At 35.5% G+C, this 26,419-nt stretch overlaps 1 protein-coding gene and 2 non-coding genes across 9 annotated transcripts; all 3 read right to left on the bottom strand.

Moving 5' to 3' along the window:
• Nucleotides 1-10,873: 10,873 nt before the first annotated feature.
• LOC112768434 (small nucleolar RNA snoR114) lies at nucleotides 10,874-10,961 on the bottom strand. Its single transcript, XR_003185864.1, has one exon. It is a non-coding gene; the product is annotated as a small nucleolar RNA snoR114 (small nucleolar RNA).
• A 9-nt stretch (nucleotides 10,962-10,970) lies between these two features.
• Nucleotides 10,971-11,041, bottom strand: TRNAG-GCC (transfer RNA glycine (anticodon GCC)). The gene has a single exon. It is a non-coding gene; the product is annotated as a tRNA-Gly (tRNA).
• A 3,120-nt stretch (nucleotides 11,042-14,161) lies between these two features.
• Nucleotides 14,162-23,021, bottom strand: LOC112766852 (uncharacterized). 7 transcript variants are annotated; one of them, XM_029294731.2, is made up of 10 exons: nucleotides 22,245-23,021; nucleotides 21,075-21,260; nucleotides 20,396-20,488; nucleotides 19,918-20,100; nucleotides 19,694-19,796; nucleotides 19,433-19,615; nucleotides 16,877-17,886; nucleotides 16,356-16,798; nucleotides 14,477-14,543; nucleotides 14,162-14,366 (listed from the first exon to the last, which is right to left on the bottom strand). In XM_029294731.2, the coding sequence occupies exons 1-9, from the start codon at nucleotides 22,491-22,493 to the stop codon at nucleotides 14,480-14,482; spliced, it is 2,514 nt and encodes an 837-aa protein (XP_029150564.1). In that variant the 5' UTR covers nucleotides 22,494-23,021; the 3' UTR covers nucleotides 14,162-14,366; nucleotides 14,477-14,479. The 7 variants fall into 7 exon arrangements, with proteins under 7 accessions (XP_029150564.1, XP_025668535.1, XP_025668538.1 ...); XM_025812750.3 differs by having other exon boundaries at nucleotides 14,162-14,543; XM_025812752.3 differs by lacking the exons at nucleotides 14,162-14,366; nucleotides 14,477-14,543 and adding an exon at nucleotides 15,604-16,253.
• Nucleotides 23,022-26,419: the final 3,398 nt, after the last annotated feature.

The raw sequence follows: 26,419 nt of genomic DNA, 5'->3' as shown, positions 1-26,419 counted from the left end.
TGGTACTAAAAGGATACAGCTTTGCCCACAAATATCTACCATGCTCATTCTCATCATACCCATGGAGCCTCTTCTGAGATTCATATGCAGACTCAACCATCTGCAGCATCATGGACGACTCCCTTTTACCTTCTAAGACCTCGGCAAGGCTACCCTGAACTTGTCCTCTCTTCCTCTTATGCTTCTGCCCAGGACCATACTGAAGTAAGGCGGCAGGACCTTTCCCAACATTTGAGGAAACCTCTTTTTCACCTTTCTTGCATTGATTAAAGTAAGATTTCAAACCTGCAGTAGTAATCGTAGGAGCTTTCTCGGCTGCAAATCACAAACGACCAAATCAGAAACAAATCAAAACAGAAAAGGAAACAAACATAGTAAAACAATTTACCTATGTGATCATACACAGCCTGCCTATCGGTATCCCATTTCAACATTTCAGCAACTGACAACAAACCCTTCGAACCCAACGACTTAAACAAAAAATCCATCACAACATCATCATCAAGAAGCCTATCATCTACATCCAGTGCTTGATACGGCTCGGCACACTAGAATAAGGGGAACCTTTCCACTAAATGTTCGTTTAAATAAAAGGGGAAATCCTCGGGTATACTCCTAACCTTTACAAACATAAAATTTGAAGTCCTTAAATGATGACTTATACAGACCAAATACAGCACGGCGGGGATAACTACTAAGGTTTACCCACAAGCCCCTATTCACCCCCTTCGCTTGAAATAATGAGAAAAATAGCCTGAGAGACGGCGGATGCTCTAACAGTTCCATCAAAATCTCGAACGCACGGACAAAACCCCAGGAGTTAGGGTGAAGCTGGGTTGGGGCACAATTCAACCAATACAAGACCCCACACTCAAACTCGGTAAAGGGAAGTCTCACACCCAACTCAGTGAACAGACAACTATACATGAAGAAGAAAGACCAATCATCCAATCGGTTGCACACCCGGTTACCTCTCCCACAAGGTAATAACTCTATCCTAACATTACTACCCTCCTTGACCCAGAAATTTGACCCCAACAACCTCACTGACTCCTCATTATCAAACTGGGAGACATGCTCTTTCACCCTAGCATCCACCCAACCATATGGGTCACCCACATTACAATTCTCCATCAAGGACAACGAAACAAAAAGCCAGAAAACAAAGAAGAAAAATAGGAAAAGAGTTAACACTGACCTTTCTTACTCACTCTCAGATAGGAAGAAACACAAACTTTTTTTCTGAAACACAGCAGTATGAAGGAAAGGAAAATGCAACTAAAGATAACTCCTCTAAAGCACAAACGGTTACTATATCATAGCATTTAATCCATCTTGCTAAAAACGAGAGAAGCATTAAAACCACTACGAAATCCAATGGACAAGGGTGCCTAGAAAAACGGGACAATTTCACATCAATCATGTCATGATGGCGAGCAGAACGAAGCCACCAATGCAAAACCGTTTTGAATTCTACACAGAACCAAGCCGAGCTTGGAGACTGTAAGGAGCATATACGACAACAACTCAGCGACCGAGGATTGCGGTATCCCTTGTTCGAAAGCTCGCCTTAGTCCTGTCCAAACCAAGGCAAGCTTGGGGGCTATGATACGTCACCTTTATCCTCCGCCGCCCGAAAAGCTCGGCACGTGAGCAGATAAGCTCGGCCTCACTCATTTGAAAATAAGAAACGTGCTCAACAAACCTAATCACTAAAATAGAATGTGATAACCAACCTACAACCTAGGACTTATCCACTATAAACGAGTAAAACAACTCCTATAAAGCCGAACTAATATTCTCGGCTAAGGATCAGGTTCCATTCTCAGTCTTTATATTTATTTAATTACTCTCACTCGAGATTATCACTAACTTGAGCATCAGAGTATCTTTTGCAGGTATTCCCGCCGCTGTGTTCGATCCAGGCCGACGTATAGCTTTTCCCCTCCGACAGTCGCCTGCTCGGAATTGCTAAAGCTCGGCCACCCCAGTACCAGGATGAATCCATATCCATAACACATATACACCCAATTAAATACCCAAAGCACAAATTCAGAAAATTAAATAGAGTTATAGTATCCTCACCTTACCCAAGCTTCATATAAGCAAGAGAACATTTTTCTCAAGCTAATTGGATCCTAATACATCAAAAAGCAAAGAAATTCAACACCACTACATAATTTTCAAAAATTGGGGGAAGGAGAGGTTGAGAGTAATTAAATGGCTTACCTATGAAATTATTCTGGTAAAATCGTAGAGCTCGACGCGGAGGTCGCGTGGTCACAAACAGTGTGGCAATCGAAACTCGAACGGAAGCGATACGGTGATTTGAAGTAACGTAAGGGGTTAGGGAAATTTCTTTTCTTCTCTCCCCTGTTTATGCTTTCAGTGTGTTCTTACTAAAGTGGGGAGGAAGAAGAGCCTTGGCTCATTTAAGTGCTGGGCCGGTTGGGCCCACGGGCTTGGTTCAACCGGTTCGACCTGTTCGGTCCAATTTTGGGCCAAATTCTTTGAAATTAGTGTCAAAATTCTTGTTTTGATGAGCTCTATCCTAATTTAATATAATATTCATAGTTCTAATTTTTTAATAAAAATTAATTTATTGACTAATTATTTACTAATTTAACGGGATTTACATCCTACCCACCTACAAAGAATTTTGCCCTCAAAATTCAAATTTAGTTACTTGAAAAGAGGTGTGGGTAGTCTTTCTGCATATCTGATTCGAGTTCCCAAGTATGTTCCTCAATACCAGTTCGACTCCAAGCTACTTTTACCAGTGATACTTCCTTCCCGCGCAATCGTTTAACGCTAGTGTCATCAATTCTCACTGGGATTATTGGAAGTGTTAGATCTTCTCTCACTTGATTGGTTCCGGTTCCAGAATATGACTTGCGTCAGGAGTATACTTCTGAAGCTGTGACACATGAAACATATCGTGCAAGTTTGAAAGATATGGCGGTAAAGCAATCCTATAAGCCATCGGTCCAATTCTTTTCAGGATCTCAAACGGTCCAATATAACAGGGATTCAGTTTCTTAGTCTTAATGGCTCTTCTCACTCCAGTGGTTGGTGTAACCTTCAGAAAGACATCCTCTCCTTCTTCAAATTTCAAAGGCTTTCGCCTTTGATCAGCATAGCTCTTTTGATGGCTTTGGGCTACCAACATTCGATTACGGATCTTCTTTATTTGCTCAGTAGTTTCAGCTATCATTTCAGGCCCTAGCAAACTTCTTTCTCCAGCTTCATACCAACATAGAGGAGATTGATATTTTCTGCCATATAGAGCTCATATGGAGCCATTCCGATACTCGCGTGATAGCTATTGTTGTAAGCAAACTTCGCTAGTGGCATATACTGATCCCAGCTCGTCGGCTGGTCCAAAACACAAGCCCTTAGCATATCCTCCAAGGTCTGGATAGTTCACTCTGATTGACCATCTGTCTGAGGGTGATATGCAGCACTCAAATTTAACTGAGTCCCAAATGCACGCTGAAAAGCTCCCCAGAATCTTGATGTGAAACGAGGATCTCTGTTAGATATAATGGTGGAAGGTACACCGTGCAATCTGACAATCTCTTTGATGTATATTCGAGCCAATTCTTCCATTGTGCAACTTATCCGGATGGGGAGAAAGTGAGCTAATTTTGTTAGTCGGTCCACAACCACCTAAATAGCATCATAACCAGTTCGAGTCCTAGGTAAACCCGTCACAAAATCCATTGTAATATTTTCCCATTTCCATTGTGGAATCTCTAAAGGCTGAAGGGTTCCTGATGGTCTCTGATGTTCGATTTTAACTTTCTTACATGTTAAACATTTGGATACATGCAACGCCACATTATTCTTCATTTCCGGCCACCAGAACATTGCTTTTAGATCTTGATACATTTTGGTGCTTCCTGGATGGATTGAAAACCCGCTCTTATGAGCTTTCTTCAAGATACTTTGTCGTAGGTCTCTGATATCTGGCACAATAATCCAGTTCTTAAACCTCCATAAACCATCCTTATCTTCTGACACTCTCCACGGTTTTCCTTGTTCAATTGCTGGCAAAACCTTATATATCTCTTTGTCATCTTGATGAGCCTTTAGGAGTTCAACCTTGAAGTCACTTGAAATTTGCAACTGGCTTAAACACAAAATTCTGGATTCTTCCCTAACTCCCAGTTTCAAACCCTGAAATGCTTTTAGTAACTCTTCTTCTCGCAGCATCATCCAAGCTGCATATAAAGATTTCTGACTCAAGGCGTCCGCCACAACGTTTGCTTTTCCAGGATGGTAATTCAATTCGAAATCATAGTCTTTCAGAAGCTCCATCCACCTCCTCTAACGCATATTTAACTCTTTCTGCTCAAATAGATACTTGAGAAAACATGAAACTTAACGCCATAAAGATAATGTCTCTAGATTTTCAGAGCAAACACTACGGTAGTAAGTTCTAAGTCGTGAGTCAGATAGTTCATCTCATGCAGCCTTAATTGTTGTGAGGCATATGCTACAACATTTCGGTGCTGCATCAGAACGCACCCCAAACCCTTTAATGATGCATCACAGTACACTTCAAATGGTTCACTTGGCTTAGGCAACACCAACACAGGTACAGTAGTCAACATTTGCTTTAATGCTTGAAAACTCTCCTCGCACTCCGAAGTCCAGACAAAAGGCGTATCCTTCCTAGTCAACTTAGTTAAAGGTAAGGCGAGCTGTGAAAATCTCTTAATGAATCTCCGATAATATCCTGCCAAACCTAGGAAACTCCTGATCTCTGTCACTGAAGTTGATCGCTCCCAATTCATTACTACTTCTACCTTAGCAGGATCCACAGCTATTCATTGCTTGCTCACTACGTGACCGAGAAACTTCACTTTACTCTTCTAGAACTTGCATTTAGATAACTTAGCATATAACTTCCTGTCTTTCAAAATTTGCAGCACAATTTTGCAAGTGATCAGCATGCTCTTCTTCAGTCTTAAAGTAAACAAGGATATCATCAATAAAGACAATAACAAACTTGTCCAGGTACGGCCGGAAAATCCTATTCATATAATCCATGAATACTGCTGGAGCATTGGTTAACCCGAAAGACATCACTGTATACTCATAATGACCATAACACGTTCTAAAAGCAGTTTTCGGAATATCTTCACCTCTAACCCTTATCTGATGATACCCGGATTGCAAATCAATCTTAGAGAATACACCGGTACCCTGTAACTGGTCTATTAGGTCATCGATTTTAGGTAATGGATATTTATTCTTCACGGTAATCTTATTCAGTTGCCGATAATCGACACACAAGCGCATACTTCCGTCTTTCTTCTTTACTAGTAACACTGGCGCTCCCCACGGAGAAACACTTGGTCAAATAAAATGCTTACCCAGTAAATCTTCTAGTTGAGTCTTCAGTTCAGCCATTTCTAGAGGTGACATTCTGTAAGGAGTACTGGAAATCGGACTGGCTCCAAGCACCAACTCAATTGCGAATTCAACCTCCCGGTTAGGTGGAAATTTATTAATATCCTTCGGAAACACTTCTGGAAATTCACATGCAACCGGAATCTGCTCTAAACTCTGATCATCACCTGATACTCCCGCAGTTAATAACATAATACCCTGACATTCAGTTCCAGAACAATTGACTATCATAGAGTTCAAATAGTAACTATTCACAACAACCGGTGCTTCTGACCCTTCCGGCATAAAATGTACTGACTTCTCAGAATAATCAAGCAAAACATGATTCTTGGATAACCAATCCAATCCCAAGATTAGATCAAGACCAGTCATCAGCAAACAAATTAAATCATGCACAAATTCACGTTGTTGTACTCGAAATGGAACTTGTGGACATCCTAACCTAGTCACCATAGCTTCATGAGTAGCATTATGCACTTTCAAATCATAACCTAAAACCACCATTCTCAATCCTAATTCATTAGCCTTTTCAAATGCAATAAATGAATGTGTTGCTCCTGAATCAAATAAGGCATTTAAGATTTTACCAGCCATTTTACAGTTACCTCTAATCAGTGTCTTAGATCTCTCAGCACCTCCTGCAGAAGTGGTGTACACTCTCCTTGGCTGCTGTACTCTATCAGTCTCATATTTCTTCTTCTCTGGACAATTACTGGCTAAGTGCCCGGGCCGTCCACAAAAATAGCATACCCCAAGTCCTGATCTGCACGGAACTCCAATATGATACTTCTTGCACCTCTGACAGCTCAAATCCTGTTGTGGCTGCTTTCCAAACTTTCTTCCTTGATTAACATTAGTATTCGACCTTTTGTAATTGCCCTGGCCTTGATTATGCTGCGGAACAAAGCCTCCACACTTGAAATTCCTACCTCTCGGAGGGTGAACTTTTAGAAATGTTGCAAGTGTCATAGGGCCTTCTTCGTCATTATTATTCTGTCACCTGCATAGCTACAGCCATATTTTCCAAGGCCGCCATAAAGTCTACTGGATCATTCCCTACCAGGCCAGGATTAACAGTGCCTATCCTACCTCTACCTCGCCCGCGATCGTGTCTGCGAGTCGACATCTGGTCCCTATACACACCAAACATGTGATATTAAGTTGATCAGTCTCAATATCGCAAGTCTAACGCTTTAAGTTCCAAATGCATGCTCACAAACATTTATGCCATATATATCAGTCAGATATTCTAATAGCACATAGACACATATACCGAGAATGCACAGAAGCATAATCAGTCCATCTTTCAGGCTCTATAGGAACGAACTACTCTGATACCATAATGTAACACCCTACCACACTGAGCTTTACACTTAAACCATAAAACAGAGGTGGTGTGGTATTACGACCTCTAAAACAAAATGTGTACATATAATAACAGAAAGAATATAATAAACTAGGAGCCTTGAAGAACAGATGAAATAAAAATTACGAAATAAAAGCGCAATGTTCAGAAAATGAGTTATCTTGCGTACTAAGAAAGCTATAGCTGTCAAGCATAAGATAACAAAAGTAGGAGTAGATGGTCAAAGATACAAAATAGCAAGCTCCTAACTCAGCCAGCAAAGTCAAGGCTGGCCGGAGAATATTTACACATATATATAAATAACCAAAATCCAAATTTACATAAACAAAATCATGTCTCTCCATAAGCCTTTAAAAGGGTTAAAAGAACAAGTCATGTGGAGAGGAAACTAAATACATATATATACATAACAATATAATCAAAAAGTAACCCAATAACCACTTCGCTTCAGACGTCCAGACGCCTAACGAGGTGCCTCTCAACCTGCATCTAAAAAACATCAACATAGTATGGGGTGAGAACCAGAGGTTCTCAGCATGGTAAAGGTGTCACACATATAAGATATAAGGTCCTGAGAATGCCAGAGGCAATCCTAGAATGCCGACACTCAGATTATAAAACCTAAAGTATTAAACATAAACCATAAAAGGTGGTTTTCTAAGAGTATCTAAACCTAACTTAGCTTAATCTTGAACGTAAGTCTTACTGCCTTTCCTCCATACCTCCATCTCCGACAACATATCACAGACACATAAGCAGATAAAGGCAAGCACAAGAAGGTTACAAGTATTGCAGGTAACAAATATACATTTAACATAGCAAGTACACTTAGGCACACCCAGTTAATGCACAAACAAGTAATTCAAGTAATATGCACATGATGCATGCTTGTCCTATGGCTGATGAGTCTCATCTGTCGGTTATCAAGGCAATCCGACAAGTCCGGTTTGCTAAACCCTTAGACTGTCCCTCGACGTGCATCCCCAAGAATCTATGCATAGTTTTTTCTCAAATAATCAATATTGCTCAATGGGGGTTAACATTTCCAGAAATTTATAAGTGTCCGGTCACCCTTACGTCGTAGGGTCAACAGAGTATCAAGTTTCGACCTGGTACACGTGGTGGCAAGCCGCGGTACTTTACCCAGGGAATCTCGTATCTCAGATCATTTGATTATTTAAGCCAAGTATTATACATAATTATTCACAACTTTTCATATTCAATTTATCACTTTTTCAACTTTACTTCACCTCCAAGTTATCCCCATTTCCTAACTTCATTTGATTATCAAGCTTAATACTATTATTTATAGAGGTTTAAAAGTGTGAAATAAGATTTAAAACTCAAAAAACCATATTTGCTGGAATATGAGCCACGCATACGCGTGGCTCACCCATACGCGTGGGAGTATAAAAGGCAGCTCGCGTGCGCATTCTCTTATCATACGTACACGTAGGTGAGTACCTCATGTCACGCGTACGCATATAAGGAGGTCATTCAAAAATTCCATGCCACGCGTACTCGTGGGTCACACGTACGCATGGACGTACGTATTCCAAAAATCTGATTAAGTTGAAAGCTGCAGAATTTACCTATTCCAAACCTAAACTTCTGACGTGCATAACTTAATCATTTTAAATCGTTTTTCATCCATTCTTCGAATGGCATAAACTTCACGATCCCAATGTTTTATCAAAATAAGTTTGAAACTATTTGGGGATCCGAAGGCCATGTTATAGCTCGCCGAAGTTTGGCCAAAACCAAAATTTTGCAAAACTTCCCAAACCTCATTTTCATTCAAAAATTCCATCCCATTCATCACCAAACCTGCAAATATCAACACAATATTCCCTTCCTCATCATCACAACAATCACCACAATAATCATACCTCAAATCAATAATAATACACTTACACTATCCAAATCCATCAGCCAAACCATAGCTTACAAATTCTAGGCTTACATGTTTATGTCCTCAAATCATTAGTCAAAAATTCACCAAATCACCAACTAATCAACAAGCACCAAACCAAACACATTTATTAATAAGATACTAAACAATGAATATCCACATACATTCTAACCTATCTTATGGTCATGTAGCCTAAGTTTTCATAGAATATTATATATTAAATGCAAGAAACATAAACCATACCTTGACCAGTTCCCACATAGTGATCAAGGCAACCCACTAAAACAGGCACAGCCCCAAAAGCTCAATAAAATACTAGTGCTCAACCTCCACCAAATTCCAACGTCTACAATTTCAAGCTCCAATTATTTATTCACAATCTAATACATATCCATAACACATATGCACCCAATTTAAAACCCAAATCACAAATTTAGAAAATTAAATAGAGTTATGATATCCTCACCTTACCCAAATTTTGTATAAGTAAGAGTGAACGTTTTTCTCATGCTAATGGGATCCTAATACATTAAAAAGCAAAGAAATTCAACACCATTACATAATTTTTGAAAATTGGGGGAAGGAGAGGCTGAGAGTAATTAAATGTCTTACCTATAAAATTATTCTGGTAGAATCATAGAGCTCAACGCAATGGTCGCGTGGCCACAAACGGTGCGGCGATCGGAGCTCGGACGGAGGAGATACGGTGATTTGAAGTAACGTAAGGGGTTAGGGAAATTTCTTTTCTTCTCTCCCCTGTTTATGCTTTCACCGTGTTCTTGCTGAAGTTGGGAGGAAGAAGAGCCTTGGCTCATTTAAGTGCTAGGCCGGTTGGGGCTACTGGCCCAGATGGGTCCACAGGTCTGGTTTGAGCTCGGTTCGATCCGTTCGATCTAATCTTGGGCCGAATTCTTTGAAATTAGTGTCAAAATTCTCGTTTTGATGAGCTCTATTCTAATTTAATATAATATTCACATTTCTAATTTTCTTTATTAAAAATTAATTTATTGACTAATTATTTACTAATTTAACGGGGTTTACACTTTCTCTATTTCTCTCATTCCTTCAACCACTCTATCTATTTTATATATATCATTATCAATATCAATGACTATTTACTAATTTGACAATTAAAATGTGCAACATGACATTTTTTAATTGCATTAAAATTAAAATAAAAATATTAAAATTGAAATTGAAATATATTTATATTATGTATCATATATTACTATCTAATTTAATAATCAAATGTATCACATGACATTCTCTTATTAAAATTGAAAAAAAAAATTAAATTAATAAATCCCTTCCTAAATTCTCTCATCTACCTCTCTCCATTTTTTTTTCTCTACCATTTTTACTCTATACACAATTTATATTTTATATTAGTAATTTGACAAATCAAAATATGTCATCCGATATTTTTTTACAATTAAAATAAAATTTTTTCGTTCAAAATTAACAAACTCTCACTCTCACTCTTATTCTTCATATTTATCTCTCTTTTCTCTCATTATTTTTTCTATCTTTCTATTCTACAGAAAAAAAAATTAACAAAATAATATAATTTAAATAAAAAATTATTATTATTATTATTATTATTATTATTATTATTATTATTATTATTATTATTATTATTATTATTTATTTAGTTTTAAATTTTCACCGCTTATCTTTCTAATCTATATTTTCATTTCTTTTCTTTCAAATATTTATTACATATAATTTGGAGAGAATACTAATGTTATAATTAAAAGTTAGAACCAAGATTCAATTGTTTTAAAAAAATTAATTTTGACACATAGAATGTTTTGGTGGTAACATGTTAGGCACGTGATCTTTTCACACATAGAAACCTTGGTCCTTAGGCGCATGACTTTTTTGAAGACTACAGGTAATGTTTTTAATGCCTTGCACATTTGGCCACTACCACTAAGAATATAGATGTTGCTTTAGTGGGGGACCTTATAAAGTGAAATTCACGGTGGGATTATTTGAATTATTGTGGACAATTTCGTCCCCAATCACTCTAAAGTTGTTGCATTGTTTTCGGAGAATGATTGAATCCATTATTAATATTATTGATGTTGCCAATGACTATAATTTACAGGTAAGAGAACAAAGCGATGGTTGAAGCTATGACAAAGAGAGGAAAAATATTAGTAAAGAAAAGGAAGGAGCTCAGATGTGGCACTTTTCGTCGGAAGATTCAGACGATGGTGATAGACCCAGCCATCACAGTTGACACAAGACTCGTCATAGCTCTCTTAGAAGTGCACCAGCCGGGAATCGAACCCGGGTCTGTACCGTGGCAGGGTACTATTCTACCACTAGACCACTGGTGCTTTGCTGCTGCTATTATCCGATTTATTTTAAATATACTTTTACTAATTTGGTTGACATAAAGGAAAATATGTTGATATATACATGTAATTCTCATTTAGATAATGGCACGTATGACTTTCTATGATTTATTACCTACTAGTATTTTTCCTTGTAATAATACTATGGGAGCATTTGTTTTTATTGTTCATTTATTTGTTTTATTACTATGGGAAATGCTAGTTGTACAATATTAATCAGTCTTTAATCAGCCTTTAATCAGATTTAAATAATATTTAATTATTTTTTTAGTGTAACATGTTCCTATTTTGTAGATACATATCTATAATTAGATTTTAATTTAAATTTAAATTTTAAAACCCACCCACTTCATTGGTGGTTACGGTGACTTTGCTTTACTTTCGTAACTTCACGTAACAGATATTTAAATTCCTTATTCTACGGGATATTTACACGCATTAGTGAATCCCAAACCAAAAAGAACGCTGCCAGCTGAATTCTCCATCTCCTCTTCATTGGTGAAGACCATCACCACTTCCAGCTGAAGCACTCTCTCATTTTGCATTGGTGAAAGGTATCATTATTTTCCACACATGTGTTTATGTAATTTGTTAAGAAATATCATGTTCAACATTTTTAATTATATTTTAATTTAAACATAAAAACACTCTGCTGATTTAATTGGAACAAGGTTGATCTTATTCAATTTTATTAATAAAGTTGTTGCAAATAAAGTATATAATCAACAATTAATTTAAAAATTATGAATGGTCGAATATAATTATATACATAAACTAAAATATTTTCAATTGTAGTTTCTTTTTCAATTGTAACACATCTAAAATATTAAGTTATACAAAAAATATTTTTAAAACACATCCAAAATCATAAATCTAAAATTTAAATTTAAACATTAAAAAATAATTGTAACACATCTAAAATTATGAAGTTATACAGAAAATATAAAATCATAAATCTAAAATCTAAATTTAAACATTAAAAAATAATTGTAACACATCTAAAATTATGAAGTTATACAGAAAATATTTTTGAAACACATCCAAAATCATAAATCTAAAATCTAAATTTAAACATTAAAAAATAATTGCAACACATCTAAAATTATGATGTTATACAGAAAATATTTTTAAAACACATCCAAAATCATAAATCTAAAATTTAAATTTAAACATTAAAAAGACAGCGTTGTAAATGAGCGCCGAAAAGGAGGAAGGCAGCGTTGAGGATGAGCGCGGAAGAGGATGAACGACAACGGAGGATGACTTCTCGATGTGCACCTCTGAATTTTCCATGTGCGCCTCTGAATTTTCGACATGGCGCAAACGTGACTTCTCTGCTTCTTTAAGTGTTTTGTATTGAGTTTAATTAATAATTTGATAGTTTAAGGTTTATTTTATATTTTTAAAATCAAAATTTTGAATTTTGAATAATTTGATTTTTAGATATGTATTTAAATTATAATATATTAATAATTAAATATATTAAATCTGAAACAAAAATTTAAAATTTAAATTTTAAATTTCAGTTTTTTTAGATTGTATTTTAAATGTGTATTTAATTTTAAAAAAACAACAAATCTATTCATAATTTTTAGTTGTGTTTGTTTTAATTTTTTTTAATTATTGTAATAAAAAGCTGAATGTTGTACGATTTTTAAAGGATACCTAGTTGAACCGTATTACTATTGTTTTCGTTAAACCGGAGTCAAACATTTAACATGAAATCAAAAATGAATCTTTCATTAAAATTTGTTATGACATCTTAACAACTTCATAGTTTAATAAACAAATTTTGTATAAAATAAAAGAAGGATTTGTGTGCAAGACATTTTGGAGTTTTTAAATTACAAAAATGAAAGTGATAAAAAAAATATGCTTTTTTTTCTTTTAGAGTAAAGTATCGTTTTTGTCCCAAACGTTTGTGGTAAGTTTTAAAGTTGTCCCTAACGTTTCAATCGTCCTATTTAAGTCCCTAACGTTTCAAAATTGACTCAATGTTGTCCTGCCGTTAGGAATCCGTTAACAAAATTGACGGCGGGACAAAATTGAAACAATTTTGAAACGTTAGGGAGTTAAATAGGACGAAAACGTTAGGGACAAAAACGATACATAAAAATAAATTTTAATTTAATTTTATCTTTCAATAATATTAATTTTTTACTGTACATAGTATTCAATTATTTTTTAATTACATCTAAATAAATTACACTTAATCACATACATTACTTTCATTTTAAATAAATTTATTTTTTTATAATTTTAAAGAATTTTGATACATCAGAGACAAAAGGTATAATTTATATATATATATATATTTTCTGCAAGTTTATATACTAGTCATTCTATAAACATTTCATGATAACTAAAAATCTTTAAAAGTAAAATTATAAAAAAAATTAATTTATTTAAAATGAAAGTAATATGATTAAGTGTAATTTATTTAGATATGATTAAAAAATAATTGAATACTATATAGGGTAAAAAATAGATATTATTGAAGGATAAAATTAAAATTTATTTCTATGTATCATTTTTGTCTCCAACGTTTTCGTCCTATTTAAGTCTCTAACGTTTTAAAATCGTCTCAATTTTGTCCCGCCGTCAATTCTGTTAACAGATCCTTAACGACAGGACAACATTGAATCAATTTTGAAACGTTAGGGACTTAAATAAGACGATTAAAACGTTAGGGACAACTTTAAAACTTACCCCCAAACGTTGGGGACAAAAACAATACTTTACTCTTTCTTTTAAATCACATTTAGAAACACATTTTTCAAAGTGAGCCCACCCCTATAAATATTTAAATCTTCGGGTTAGAAACTCTTAAAATGCCTTTGTAATATGTATATGAAACTTAGAATTATAATTATTACAAATCATACATGTTAATAAGCCAAAAAAAAATGGTATCTGTTGAAACTAAAACACTATGCATTTCAAAATGCAGCCTTAATTGATTGTCCTTTATAGTTTTCCAGGCCTGCAATTCTAGCAGCTTCGACTCATATAATTAGATGTATTTCGATTAAACATGGATCATCCTTATTAATTACGAGTCTTCTTTTAGTCTGGAGAAATGGTAGACTCAACTCAACCAAGGGCGATAATCTATAAGGGTACTCTCCGGAGAAGTCCCTTCTCTTTTTTTTTTTTTTTCTCTTTTTTTTTCCCAATTAATGTGTTACAATAGAAAGTTCCTTAGCAATAATATACAACTTATATCCAACCGAACAATCCAAAAAATGGTACTTATTTTTCTAATTTTCCTGCTGATTTTGCCTGAACAAAAAATGGAAGCCAACATCTACAAAAAAATTATCATTATGAGCTACACAACATAACAAAAGCTACATCGCTACACAACAGGATGAAAACCAGGAATATTATCAATGAGCTACACATGATAGAAACTACCAACTATTGTTTCTCGGGGTCATCATCAAGGCTATTTGAATGGCCATGGACTCCACCAAGGATAATGCTGTCATAAAGAAAAACATCACATCTAATGGTCAAACTCGGAACTATATTCTCAATTTGAAGAAACATGAGAGGAGAAAATAAAATAAAGGAACCAATACACATTGCTACTTTAAAGAACAGAAATCATTTTCATATGCACAAAGGTCATTTAATCTGTTTCTAATTTTACACTTGAATCATGGATAGGGGTTTAGACAGGACAACTACCGCAGTACCTTTTCTTAGTGAGAACAGACTATTATAAATCAAATAAGAAATAATATTACTTTTTCTTCCAAAAGCACCACCAAGATCAATGCATTTACTTGCAATTTTCTTCCTCTAGCTCTCTATCAAACTAGTCTACAATTGATCAAACTCCTCTATTTACCCTTCTTTTTACATAACAAATCCTTCTTCGCTCTAATTGTTCTGCAACCCTTTTCTTTTTGATACGTTAATTCCTGATCTTATACCAGTATCATGCAAAACCACCAAATCCAAAAGCCTTAAAAGAAATTAGATCTAGGAGGAATTAAGTAACAAAAACCACACACCGCAATTATGCTGACTAGACATAATTCATTACATTCTCTCATTCATAAATAATGAAAATTATATCTCAGCTCAGTAGAATATTTTTATTGTCATAAATGATCTCTCCCAAGAAACCACATTAATATCTGTAATTGCATCGCTAACAGGCCCCCTCCCGCAGGAGGCCAATGTGGATAATGCACAAACCAACACCACCTGCTAAATTAAGAGTGACAATAACTGAATACAAGACCACTTGGTCATAAAAGCTGAGAATATGTCATGAACCATCTCTCTCAAAAGCTTAAGCTACTAAATCAGAAGACATGAATGGCTTGCATTGTTTCCCTAACTCAACATGGCAGATTTAGGAGTTTTGTGCATTACTGGTATGCTATGACTTACCTCTTCTCACTTTGGGTAAAGCATATGAAATCTTGAAGACTCTACTTCATTGTAGAACAAGCAAGGTCATGCATAAAATCATGGGCAAACACACAAATACCCCCAAACAAAAGTAAATTTATTACACTAATTGCAACTGACAGAAAACCATGTGTGGAATTCCATTCCGATATCTAAAATTTTGTGGGTTTATACTTTAAAACTACAAACAACAAAACTATAAACTCAGCTTCAGGAACATCACCCGATATCTACATCCCTAAATAATCCAGAATAAAAACAGGAGTGGAGATCAAAAAAAAAGTAAGCAGAATGTACACGCAGTTTTATACAAAAAGACCAACTACAGCAAGAAAAAGGGGAATGAGGGTGTCACAACACCCAATCTAGTTTAACTTTAACCTAGTTTGTTAGCATCTAAGGCTAGTCTCAGCATTTCTCACTTATTCAGTACTCTCACTTCTATGTATTGAACAATCTCTGGAAGAGACCCAGAGTTGAGGGAAGCTATCTTCATTTTTGAGATGCATGCACATTGTTCATACTTCTTAGTTCTTACAAAATCGGCTTCCCTTGGTTGCACCTGTTGTAAGGTAGGCAAATCATAATTGTTTCCATGTATTGACCATTACGGTTAATGATATTACATATTCACCATCCTTCACTGGCACTCAGTGGGAAAGTGGAGGAAAGTCATCTTCATTCTTCAAATGATAAGCTCCCACGTCAATCCTGAATCCCAAACCATAGACACCCCCTTAAAGGAGAGGAAAACTAGGAGCACAAACTATGAACATGTAATGGTCTAAGCATTAAAATTTGCCAGTGGTTTAACATCATTTGTGATCTCTGTACCAATGAATAAGTATCAACAGAGATGTTATATTACCTTTTGTTATCAACTGCAGATAATGAGTCAGAACTCTCCTCTGACACGACCCCTGTGCTGGGAGCAGAGCCCTTAGTAGTAGAAATGCTTGATTCATGTAGATTGCTAACTTCAATTCTTGGTGGTCCACGATGCTGAGGGCTTACAGTACCAGACTCATGCTTTTCAGACGTGTGAGGGAAACCGTTAGAATGACGTGGTCCCCATATGGCAGGTTGGCTGAAATACGTTTCTGATGATCTGGACTTAGCACTGCCAAGAGGAGGATATACTTCAAGAGGATGTTCAAAACTTCCCTCCACAGACAAATTCAACTCTTGTAGAGTAGGAATGAAGCCGTTGTTACGACTATGTGCATGTCTATGTTGTTGCCCATGAGCACCAGATGCTTGGCTCCGTCCCCTTCCTGACATTGGCCTGTTATCCCTATATGGACGAGATGACTGCAAAATTATGAGCTTTATAGTTAGAACATTACTGAAATATAATCTATATACCTAAATAGTTCAGGTGTGCATTACCATATTAGGGAAGTATGCGCCTGTTCCTCGAAGTTTTCTCTTCTCTTCTGAACCAAAAGGGGGGATCGGTAGAGTAGCATGATTAACAAGGTAAACTGGTCCAAGAACACCATTTGAATTTGCCTGTGAATGAATGCTTTGATTAATCTGAAGACATTGCCTAACAGTTTCCCAAGGATTCCTATTCTGTAACTTTGGAGACCTAGGAGGACTAGGCACCACAAGAGGAGAGACAGTATAACCATTGCACATCTGACCATATTGTAGATTCCTAATGTTACTTTCATAATCCCCAGCCAGGTCCAATAGGGATTTTGTAGCTTCAGTACCCCAAGATACAGTAGTAGTGTAACTATCACTATGAGGGAAATTATTTTCAAAGACATCAACTGCATTTCTCGAATCAACTAGCCCATAAGACGCCACACTATTTTCATCAAGATTTGACCTAGAGTTGTTCTCCATAACATGCTTCTCTTTCTCGTCATCAATAAGAGAATTAACTGTTGTTTCATTAGAAGCAATCCCATTTGAAAAATATGATGCATCATTACTGCTTGCAAGATCCAAGCATCCTATTGTTGCAACATCCTTAGAATCTTCAACTAGTTTATAAATTGGATCTGCATTTTCATCCCCAGATGAGTCAACTGATGGCCCTGCCAAAGAGGAGAAAACTTTTACTCCATTCCTTTCTCTTTCATTTTTAGTTTCACAATTATGTTGATTTCCGGGTAAACTTTCCACTTTGGATCCGGTAGAAACAAAGAAAGATGTCTTGTCTTCAGAGCACACTGCAGCCTCTGATGTTCCTGAGAAGTCAAAATCTCTAGGACTACAACCAAGACTCGGAGTTCGCATGTCATTCCCATGATTGCATCCATGCCTATCCAATGTGTTCGCAAAGAACCTATTAAGCTCATCTGCTATTCTATCTTCTGGTAGCATAAGAATCCAGCCAAGCTTTCGGGCACCATACTTAAAAGCACTGCGTATTCGATAGAAATTACCTGAAAAAGAAGAAAATAAACATTGTTCTAATGAGAGAGTACTAGACTAAAAAAATAATGGACTGATACACAAACGCAAGACACCTACAACTATTTATAATGCCACACTCGAGATCCATAATGGATTGTACATAAACAGAATCTAAGAACACATAGCGGCAACAGTGATGTGGTAGTGATGTATACAGTAGCAGGTTAATATCAAGTTGTGTCTGTTTGCTCATATATTTCTTCTAACACACTAGAAAACCAGGACTGTTGAGCATTGGAACCTTGAAAGCAATGAACCTTGACAAAGCATCTGCTACTTGGGGCTTTTACTAATTACTATATGTCAATCAAATCCTAATAATTTTTGCACTCATCTCTATTGTCCTTCACAAATCACTCACTGGTCCACAAGCTCTTTTTTCCTATCTGGATGACAAAATGCCTCCCCATCAAATAGTGTCCCCACTTCATCAATTAGAGGGCTCAAATAAGGGCTTTGACATAGTGAAATAAAGGTTGATCAATGCAAGAGTCAGGCCACTAATCTCTCCCACCACACGAACATTACCAATGCCCACATCTGGTCCAGAACCCACCCCACCCCCCCCCCCCCTCTCCTCCCCTCCTCCTGCTCCCAGGTAAAAAATAAAAAAATAAAAAAACTCATCATTCATATTCTCAATCACCAGACAGAGTCATTCAATTACTCCCTCCAGTCTCCATTTACCAAAATCAAGGCTCCCTGATACAGATTTTGACAACTAAGGAATAGGTACTAGAATAAACTTTGACAAATATGGAATAGGTACTGGAATAAACTAATATTGATTTAGAAATAGAGACCTCAACAGTATTTGGAATGTCAGATTATGAAGTATATCACCACTCAAAGTAACAACCAGAAAAGGGCACCTATGGACTCGGACCTCAGTCATCTCACCACAATTTGTTCATCCTTCCCCACCTGCCCTCTCCCCTTTTTCCCCCTTTTCCTTCCATTTCTCATGAGAAGATATGCAATAATAATATTCTCCATTCAAAGCCCACCAGTTGCTCCTTCCTATCAAAGAAATAGTCATTCCAATCATCTTTCCAATTTCTCCCACAAACTCATGTAGATTATTGATCCCCATATTTGGTCCAAATACACACTGCCCTCCCTCAAGCTCGTCATTTCTCTCCTCAACAACATGCTCTCTCCATTGACTCCCACCACCATATGCACATTTTTCATACCTAGATTTGATGCAGATGCATTCTCCAATCTTTCTCTGGTCATCCACATATCCTCGCACAACCATGGGTTACAAAAATCATATCCCCATTTATAGAAGGACTTTATATCATCAAGTAACTGCTGCGCTTGCTTTATATGCAACTGATCTACTATCTAATATTTAAACTTCAACAAAAGAAGATGAACGACCATTCAGTACAGAACATTTCAATCAAAGGTGTCTTTTAAAAGGCACAATAACATATAAAAACTGGAAAAGAATTTATATCAGAACAGAGCATAATGGCATATTAAAACTAACGGGATATTCACTTCAACCTTTATTGACACTGCGACCAAGGTTGTTGTTTTCCTTTAGTGGATCAATGATGTTAAGATGTTTCTGAGGAAATGCACGAAAATTTAAATCAGGTCCCCTTGAAGGTACCGAGAATGATTCCACACAGGTTTTGATGAACTCCTCAGTCAGCAGAGCGTCTCCTCCATTTTCTGCCACCTCAGCTTCACACAACAGAGAGTCAGAAAACAACCTAAAAATACTATATCATTCAAAAAACAAAAACAGGGGGAATTTCATACCAACTATATTAGGCAGAGAAGATTTTCCAACTGGTCCCTTCAAACTAACACAATAATTATCCCAGTCGAATTTGCTGAAGTAGTCCAAAAATCTATAGAGAACCTGGATCGAAGGGCAAAGTGCAGCTTACTTAAAGAATGCATAGTCAGCATCAAGGGATGCAGATTTCTCTCCTTTCTTTTCCTCATTAAAATGACCCAAATAGATTTGATGGAGAACTTACCGCTAGTGGACCATCTAAGGATACATGAAACTGATGGAAAATATACAGAACAAGTGTTTCCAGAGCATATGTTGAAATCAAGCCATGATGAGCACCCAGAATACGACTCTCATAGTAGCACCAAGCTTTTATCAGTATAATGCTACGTTTGAAGAGATGATCCTTGCCAACAAGTCGATCAACCTAATTACGTAATGGAATTGTATAAGCATAATAATACAGTAAACATTGCACGTGTGGACACAGTACAGTACAAAAACAATAATGACAGACTACAATGTCTGCATGCATACAAGTTCTCCAAAGAATATAATACATAATACTTGCTTCTGTAGCCTTGATACATTGAATAAAATAAAGAAACTAAAAGATTGAGTTGAATCATCCTGCTTTCAAAATGTTGGCCAAAGTACATATGAACATGTTTCGTCACAGAACTTTTCATGATTTAAGTGGAGAATTGCCACATTAAGGGTACCTTTTCAAGAAAACATAACGTACTGAGTCCTCCTAATTGATTGAAAGAGATGTCTACAACAATATTCTGTACAATGCATTTGATAAGCTTAACCTGCATTAAGAAAAGGGGAGAAAAGGCACTTCAATATAAGGACCAACACTTTTTCTGTCCACACCGTACAGTGAAAACATATTAGATTTAAACTAACCAGAGTGACCATCATTCGCCCCAGATTCTATGCAAGGTTACCAACACAAAATTCACTACCTTTACAAAGATAGAAGAAACACAATGGTGATGGGTGAAAAATTTTGTGGCTTATTGAGCATAAAACACAAATAGAACAGTCTTAACAGAGCTTGCTTTGAAAAACTGACCACAAAACACAAAAATAACACTATAAACAGCCTGTTTTGAAAAGGAGGAATCATAAGGTAAGGGAAGAGAGGCAATCATGAATCATCTAAACATGTGAAAAGTTTCAATAGAGAGCAAGACTAAAAGACAGGGTCAATTCCATCCTAGAGAGAAAAGAAGTAATTCCTTTCCAAATGGAAAATTAAAGGAAATGCAGATTCAGCATTTCAGGCTTATAATAACTCTGGAATTATAATTTTACGGTGGTCATTTGGCACACAATGCTTGCAAACAGAACTGTATTCAATTTCCAATAAGGTGCCAAGAAAGAAGAAAAAACCTCTGCATCAATGAAACGAACATCCTTCACTTCATATTCAGCAGCTTCATTGATTTCCTCTCCTCGTAGAACAGTGTGAACATCCGACACTAAGCCATCCTCAATATTTTGACAACTGAGTGCAGTCAAATCAATATCTCCATCTGGAAGATATGTTTTTAAAGGAACCGACCCATATGGAAAGACCTGCAACAAAAGAAAGAGTATTTTAAATTTTAAGGTGAGCAGGCAAAGATGCATATATATATATTGACTGAATTCATCCATGTCATCATTTAGTGGTTTAAAATTACAGTGCACTATGCATCCTGTTTGTTCAAATATAATACAACCTCACTTTAAAGATGTTTTGCAAATGCAAAATATTCAAATAAGATTACATCCAGAGGCATGTGCATTTTATCATTTATCAACTCAAAGCAAATATGAGATTACAACCCATAAGTGATAATCCATTAAAACAAATCAGAAAATTCAAAATTGCACTTCGTTAACAGCACATATACATATTATTAAGCTAAACATATATATCCAGAAAAGGGTAATTCTTATAGAATGATTATACACTTAGACCAAAATCAGGAATAGATAGCTGATCCCGGATTTATTCATTTCCACAACTATCCTAAGGTTCGGCCTTGCGATTCTATCGGCCATAAAAACTCAACCAACCAAACAACCATACTCCATATCCTTCATTCCTTCTGCACTTAGCTCCCATAAACACGACTCAAGCTACAGGACACTCAGCTTGAATGGTAACTAGCGGGTCTTCCTACCTCCCAATCAAGTGCCATTAGAACAAGAACCCCCTCAACACATTCCTAAAGCTAAAAAGTAAAAACAGCAATCACCAACGTGCCATGCATAATCCACAGGCAAAAAGCACCGTTCAGTGAACACAAACAAAAACCCAACAACAACACTACATAACACAACAATCCAAACTCCCAATTGATGTGTCAAACAGCATATACACACACACTTGAAATTGCTCAGCAAACTATAACAGAATCATCACAAAACACAACAATATAACGCCAAAACCTCCAAAAACATCCAAGATCACAAAAAGAAAAGCATCCAATTCAAACAAAAGCTGCATGAAGTAAAGCACAATTATGAATCGAAAATTCAATGAGCAAACACAAAAATAAAATAAAATAACACCTCACACCGAGCGCCATATCGAATCAGCCTCTGCACGTAATCAACAACCTCGCGGCGCTTCCGGTCAGCACCGAGCGTCGGCCTAATCCGGCGGAGAATCGCGGAGGTGGTGGCCTCAGCGGCTGACCATGCGTCTGCAGCGACGGAGCTCGGATCGGGGTTTGACAACGGCAGCGGCGGCGACGGCGGCGACGAGGCGCAGGGGCGATCCTCCCCGAAAACGACGCCGTTCACATGAAGATCGCCCATGACAAAACGACAGCGCCGTTAACCCCTAACGGTTTAAAAAAAAAAGGAAAAATCCAGAAGACCAAAAAAAAATTGAAACGGCGAAATAAGCTTCCGAGAGCTCCGAACCCGAAATGGGGAGGCGAATTCGGGTACCCGATAACCCGAAACGGGTTTTGCGAACCCTCTCGGATGGAATTAAAAGGGGGAAGAGTGTGTTTGAGGTGAATCTAGCGACAGTGGGGGCATTAAGGGGAAATCATGAAATTGGGAAGAGGAAATGGGAGAGAGGGATTTTGAGGGAAAATGGGGGTGGAAATTCGATTCTATCTGGGGAAGAATATTGAAGGGGAGAAAGCATGAAGGCCAAAAACCGAAAAAGGGAGAAAAGAAAAGAAAATAAAATAAAATAAAATAAAATGTAAAGGGGAAGAGGAAGAGGGTAGAGGGTAGACGGGAAATAGAAAGTAGGGCTCTTTAGTTGAAGCGAGGAGAGCATTAGAGGAACTTGAACCAAGTCAAGCAGTTGGTCTCTTCTTCATTCATGTTACAAAAAATAAAATTTAGATTAACTCTTGTAAAATTTTTTGATAAAAAAAGTTAGTTATTTATGTCTTAAATTTTTTTTTGTGACTATTTCTGTCTTAAATTTGAAAAGGTTGAAGTGTTTTACAGACATTTATAAATATATTTTTAAAATTAGTTTGTAATTTTTAAATTAAAAAGACTAAATATAATTTTATATATTAACGAATATTTACATTTATTATTATTCTTTATAATATTTATAGGCCACAAAATTTACCTACGAAGATATAAATGGCGTATATGATTAAGAATGGTCTATTTGTGTAAAATTACATAGATATAATAGCAAAGCATTTTATTGGACGAAAAATCTATTTTATTATAGTCTATTTTAATAAATAGGATTGCTATACATTCAAGTATTTTTTTATTTAAGTTTATTCAATTAGGTCCAACACCAACAAAAATCACTATCATTAAAAGAGCATTATTACATGCGCTTTTTCTTCTTTTCCTCCTTCGCGCTTCTTCTTCTTCTCCCCTACGCTTCTTCTTTTTCTTCTTCTTCTTTTTCTTTCAAATACACGCATACGTCATCTTCTTCTTCTTTCAAATTCACGTATACCTCCTCCTCCTCTTCCTCCTTCACGCACGCAGATTCTTCTTCTTCTCCTTCAACTCCTCCTCCTCTTCTCCTCTTTCGTTATCGTCATCACCAACAACACCAACATTTTGCTAAATCGAATTGAATGGACGCAGCTGTTCTGAATTGAATTGAATTGATAATCTCTAAATTATAGACACAGGTGTTTTGAATTTGATTTTATATAATGAATAATGTTCCGTTCATTTAGTACTTTACAATTGTTTCACCTTAATAACGTGTTCAGTTCATTATGCAAAAAGCTGTTTTGAATTTGATTTTATATAATGGATAATGTTCCATTCATTTAGTATTATACAATTATTTCACCTTAATAACGTGTTCGGTTCATTATGAATTGAATTGAATTGAATTGATAATTTCTAAATTATAGACACATGTGTTTTGAATTTGATTTTATATAATGGATAATGTTCCGTTCATTTAATACTAACAATTGTTTCACCTTAATAACGTATTCGGTTCATTATGCAGGAAGCTGTTTTGAATTTGATTTTATATAATGGATAATGTTCCGTTCATTTAGTACTATACAATTGTTTTACCTTAATAACGTGTTCGTTTCATTATGAATTGAATTGAATTATTTTGAATTGAATGGACGCATGTGTTTTGAATTGAATTTAATTGAATTGATAATCTCTAAGAGGAGGAGAAGAAAGAGGAGGAGAAGAAGAAGGAAAGAAGAAAAATATGTGTGCAAATTTGGAAGAAGAAGTCTGCGTGTGCTTTGTTGGAAGAAGAAGAAGAAGAAAGAGGAGGAGAAAAAGAAAGAAAAGAAGAAGAAGAAGAAGGGAAGAAGAAGAACATGCGCGAATTTGGAAGAAGAAGAAGAAGAAATACGAAGGGGAGTAGAAGGAGAAGAAATGGAGAAGGAGAAGGAGAAGAAGAAGAAGCGCGTGATTTGAAAAGTTATTACAACAATTTGGATAAACCTGGATAAGGATTTTACTTGGATGTAGAGTTTTATTCTATAATAAATAAGAACAAATCATTCCTATATAGACACAAATTACAAAAAAAAAAATATTTTGAAACTGTTGTTTTCCTGATGAATGTATTATGTTGTTTGATTTATGCTGATTTATTTTAAATTTAGACTCTGAAAATAGAATTATCAATTATTACTTCTCGTGTATCTTAATCGTAATTAGCTTTTTTTTCTCAAACATCTTTTTTTTTTAGGTTATGAATCTTCTTTTCTAATTTTCTTTTTTGGTAACTTTGATTTTTTCTAATCTATTAGCATTTTTTTAAAATTTTTATCTATTTACTTATTTCTCTACTTATTTATTAACTCTATTCAACAACTTCTTTTTCAAAATACATGTAGAACAAGTGTTACCATTAAATTCTTTTCACTTCTGCAAAAAATTAACTTTTATTCAGTAAAAAAAATTATATGCACCACAATTGTATCTTATACCATCTATATTTTAAAAATTATTTTTTATATTGGTTTAATTTTGGTGTTGTACAAACTGTACAGGGGCTAAATCTGTGTATGATGAGAAAAACTTCTCGCAGGAAACGAGTATTTGATGCTGGCACCACGCAGACAGAAAAAAAATTATAGTTGTAACGTGTTCTGGGAGCACCTGACATTGACATCATGCAGACCGCAAGAAACTAGGATCTTTTAGCAGTTTTTCCAGCTTCTCATAGGTCACGATGTGTTGAGTCTGCTGCCACTGTCTTTTTGTTGGAAACGAAATGCTTTCATGGCGACACGATTATAAATACAGGAAAAAAATATAAAGTTAAACAAAAAAAGTATTAAAAAAGGTAGTTTATGTGGTGAATGGAGCTTAGGTAAGAGAAGATAAGATGGATTGTGGTTTGGAAATAAAGAAGGATTTTTTTATTGTTATGATTCTTATTATTTTGTACTTTTTTATATATTTAATGCTGTGTTTTAAGGTTTGTGCATTGTTGGCTTTGTTTTTTTGGTATTCTTGTGAGCAAAATAGTTTGATGTTGGTTATTTTTTATTGTTTATAAGTAGTACCTGGGTATTTTATGTGTTTGGATTTAAATTTTTATGGCTATATTTTTGTGATAGCATGGGATTATATTTTAGGTGGAGGCTGGATGAGAAAGAACAACTAGTCTTGATGTAGCGATGGGGTTCAGTGAAATCTAAAATGAGACTTAAATCAAACTGAAGCTCAACACAATTATATTTAATTAAAAAAAAAAACTCCATCTCACTTTTAGTGAGAAACATTGTCTGAATATCAAAATAAAATAAAATAAAATAATCTCGCATACAGAGAGATACTGTAAATACTTAAACAATTATATTTATCTTTCTTGAAATTGACAAGAAAATTTTGATTTCACTACAATTAAGAATAACATCCTCCAATCTTATGTTGGAATATAATTCCAAAAATCTTTTCATATTAAAATTTTTTGGCCTCTACATTCACCTTTATATTAAATATTATTTTTTCTCCATATTAAAGTGACATTTATGAGTTGTAAATGCATGTGAGTATTGCAGGGCTGATATTTGATTACTTTCTTTCATTTATGCATGCTATCATTCTTGTCTTTGTATTTTTAGCTTGTTATTTTGTATCAACTGTATTATTTTGTCATTTATATTTATTACAAGATTATCTTTCAGCTATAGTTACTCATCTAGCCATTGTCAAGTTTTTTATTTTCAATACAAATTCAAACATGCTTTATCTCTATTTCTAGAGCTTTATAAACTAATACTACTGTAAATTTTGTGTGCAACTCACCA

The sequence above is a fragment of the Arachis hypogaea genome, chromosome 17 (assembly GCF_003086295.3).
Source record: "Arachis hypogaea cultivar Tifrunner chromosome 17, arahy.Tifrunner.gnm2.J5K5, whole genome shotgun sequence".
In the NCBI taxonomy this organism is placed as follows: domain Eukaryota; kingdom Viridiplantae; phylum Streptophyta; class Magnoliopsida; order Fabales; family Fabaceae; genus Arachis; species Arachis hypogaea.
Note: the sequence above shows the minus strand (reverse complement) of the source record. Positions and strands in the feature narration are given on the sequence as shown.

Coding starts and splice junctions, on each gene's coding strand:
- LOC112766852 (XM_025812750.3), bottom strand. CDS start 22,493: ATGGGCGATCTTCATGTGAACGGCGTCGTTTTCGGGGAGGATCGCCCC. Junction 21,261..22,244: donor GATATGGCGCTCGGTGTGAG/GTGTTATTTTAT, acceptor CTTTTGTTGCAG/GTCTTTCCATATGGGTCGGT. Junction 14,544..16,355: donor TCTGCAGTTGATAACAAAAG/GTAATATAACAT, acceptor TCTTTATGACAG/CATTATCCTTGGTGGAGTCC.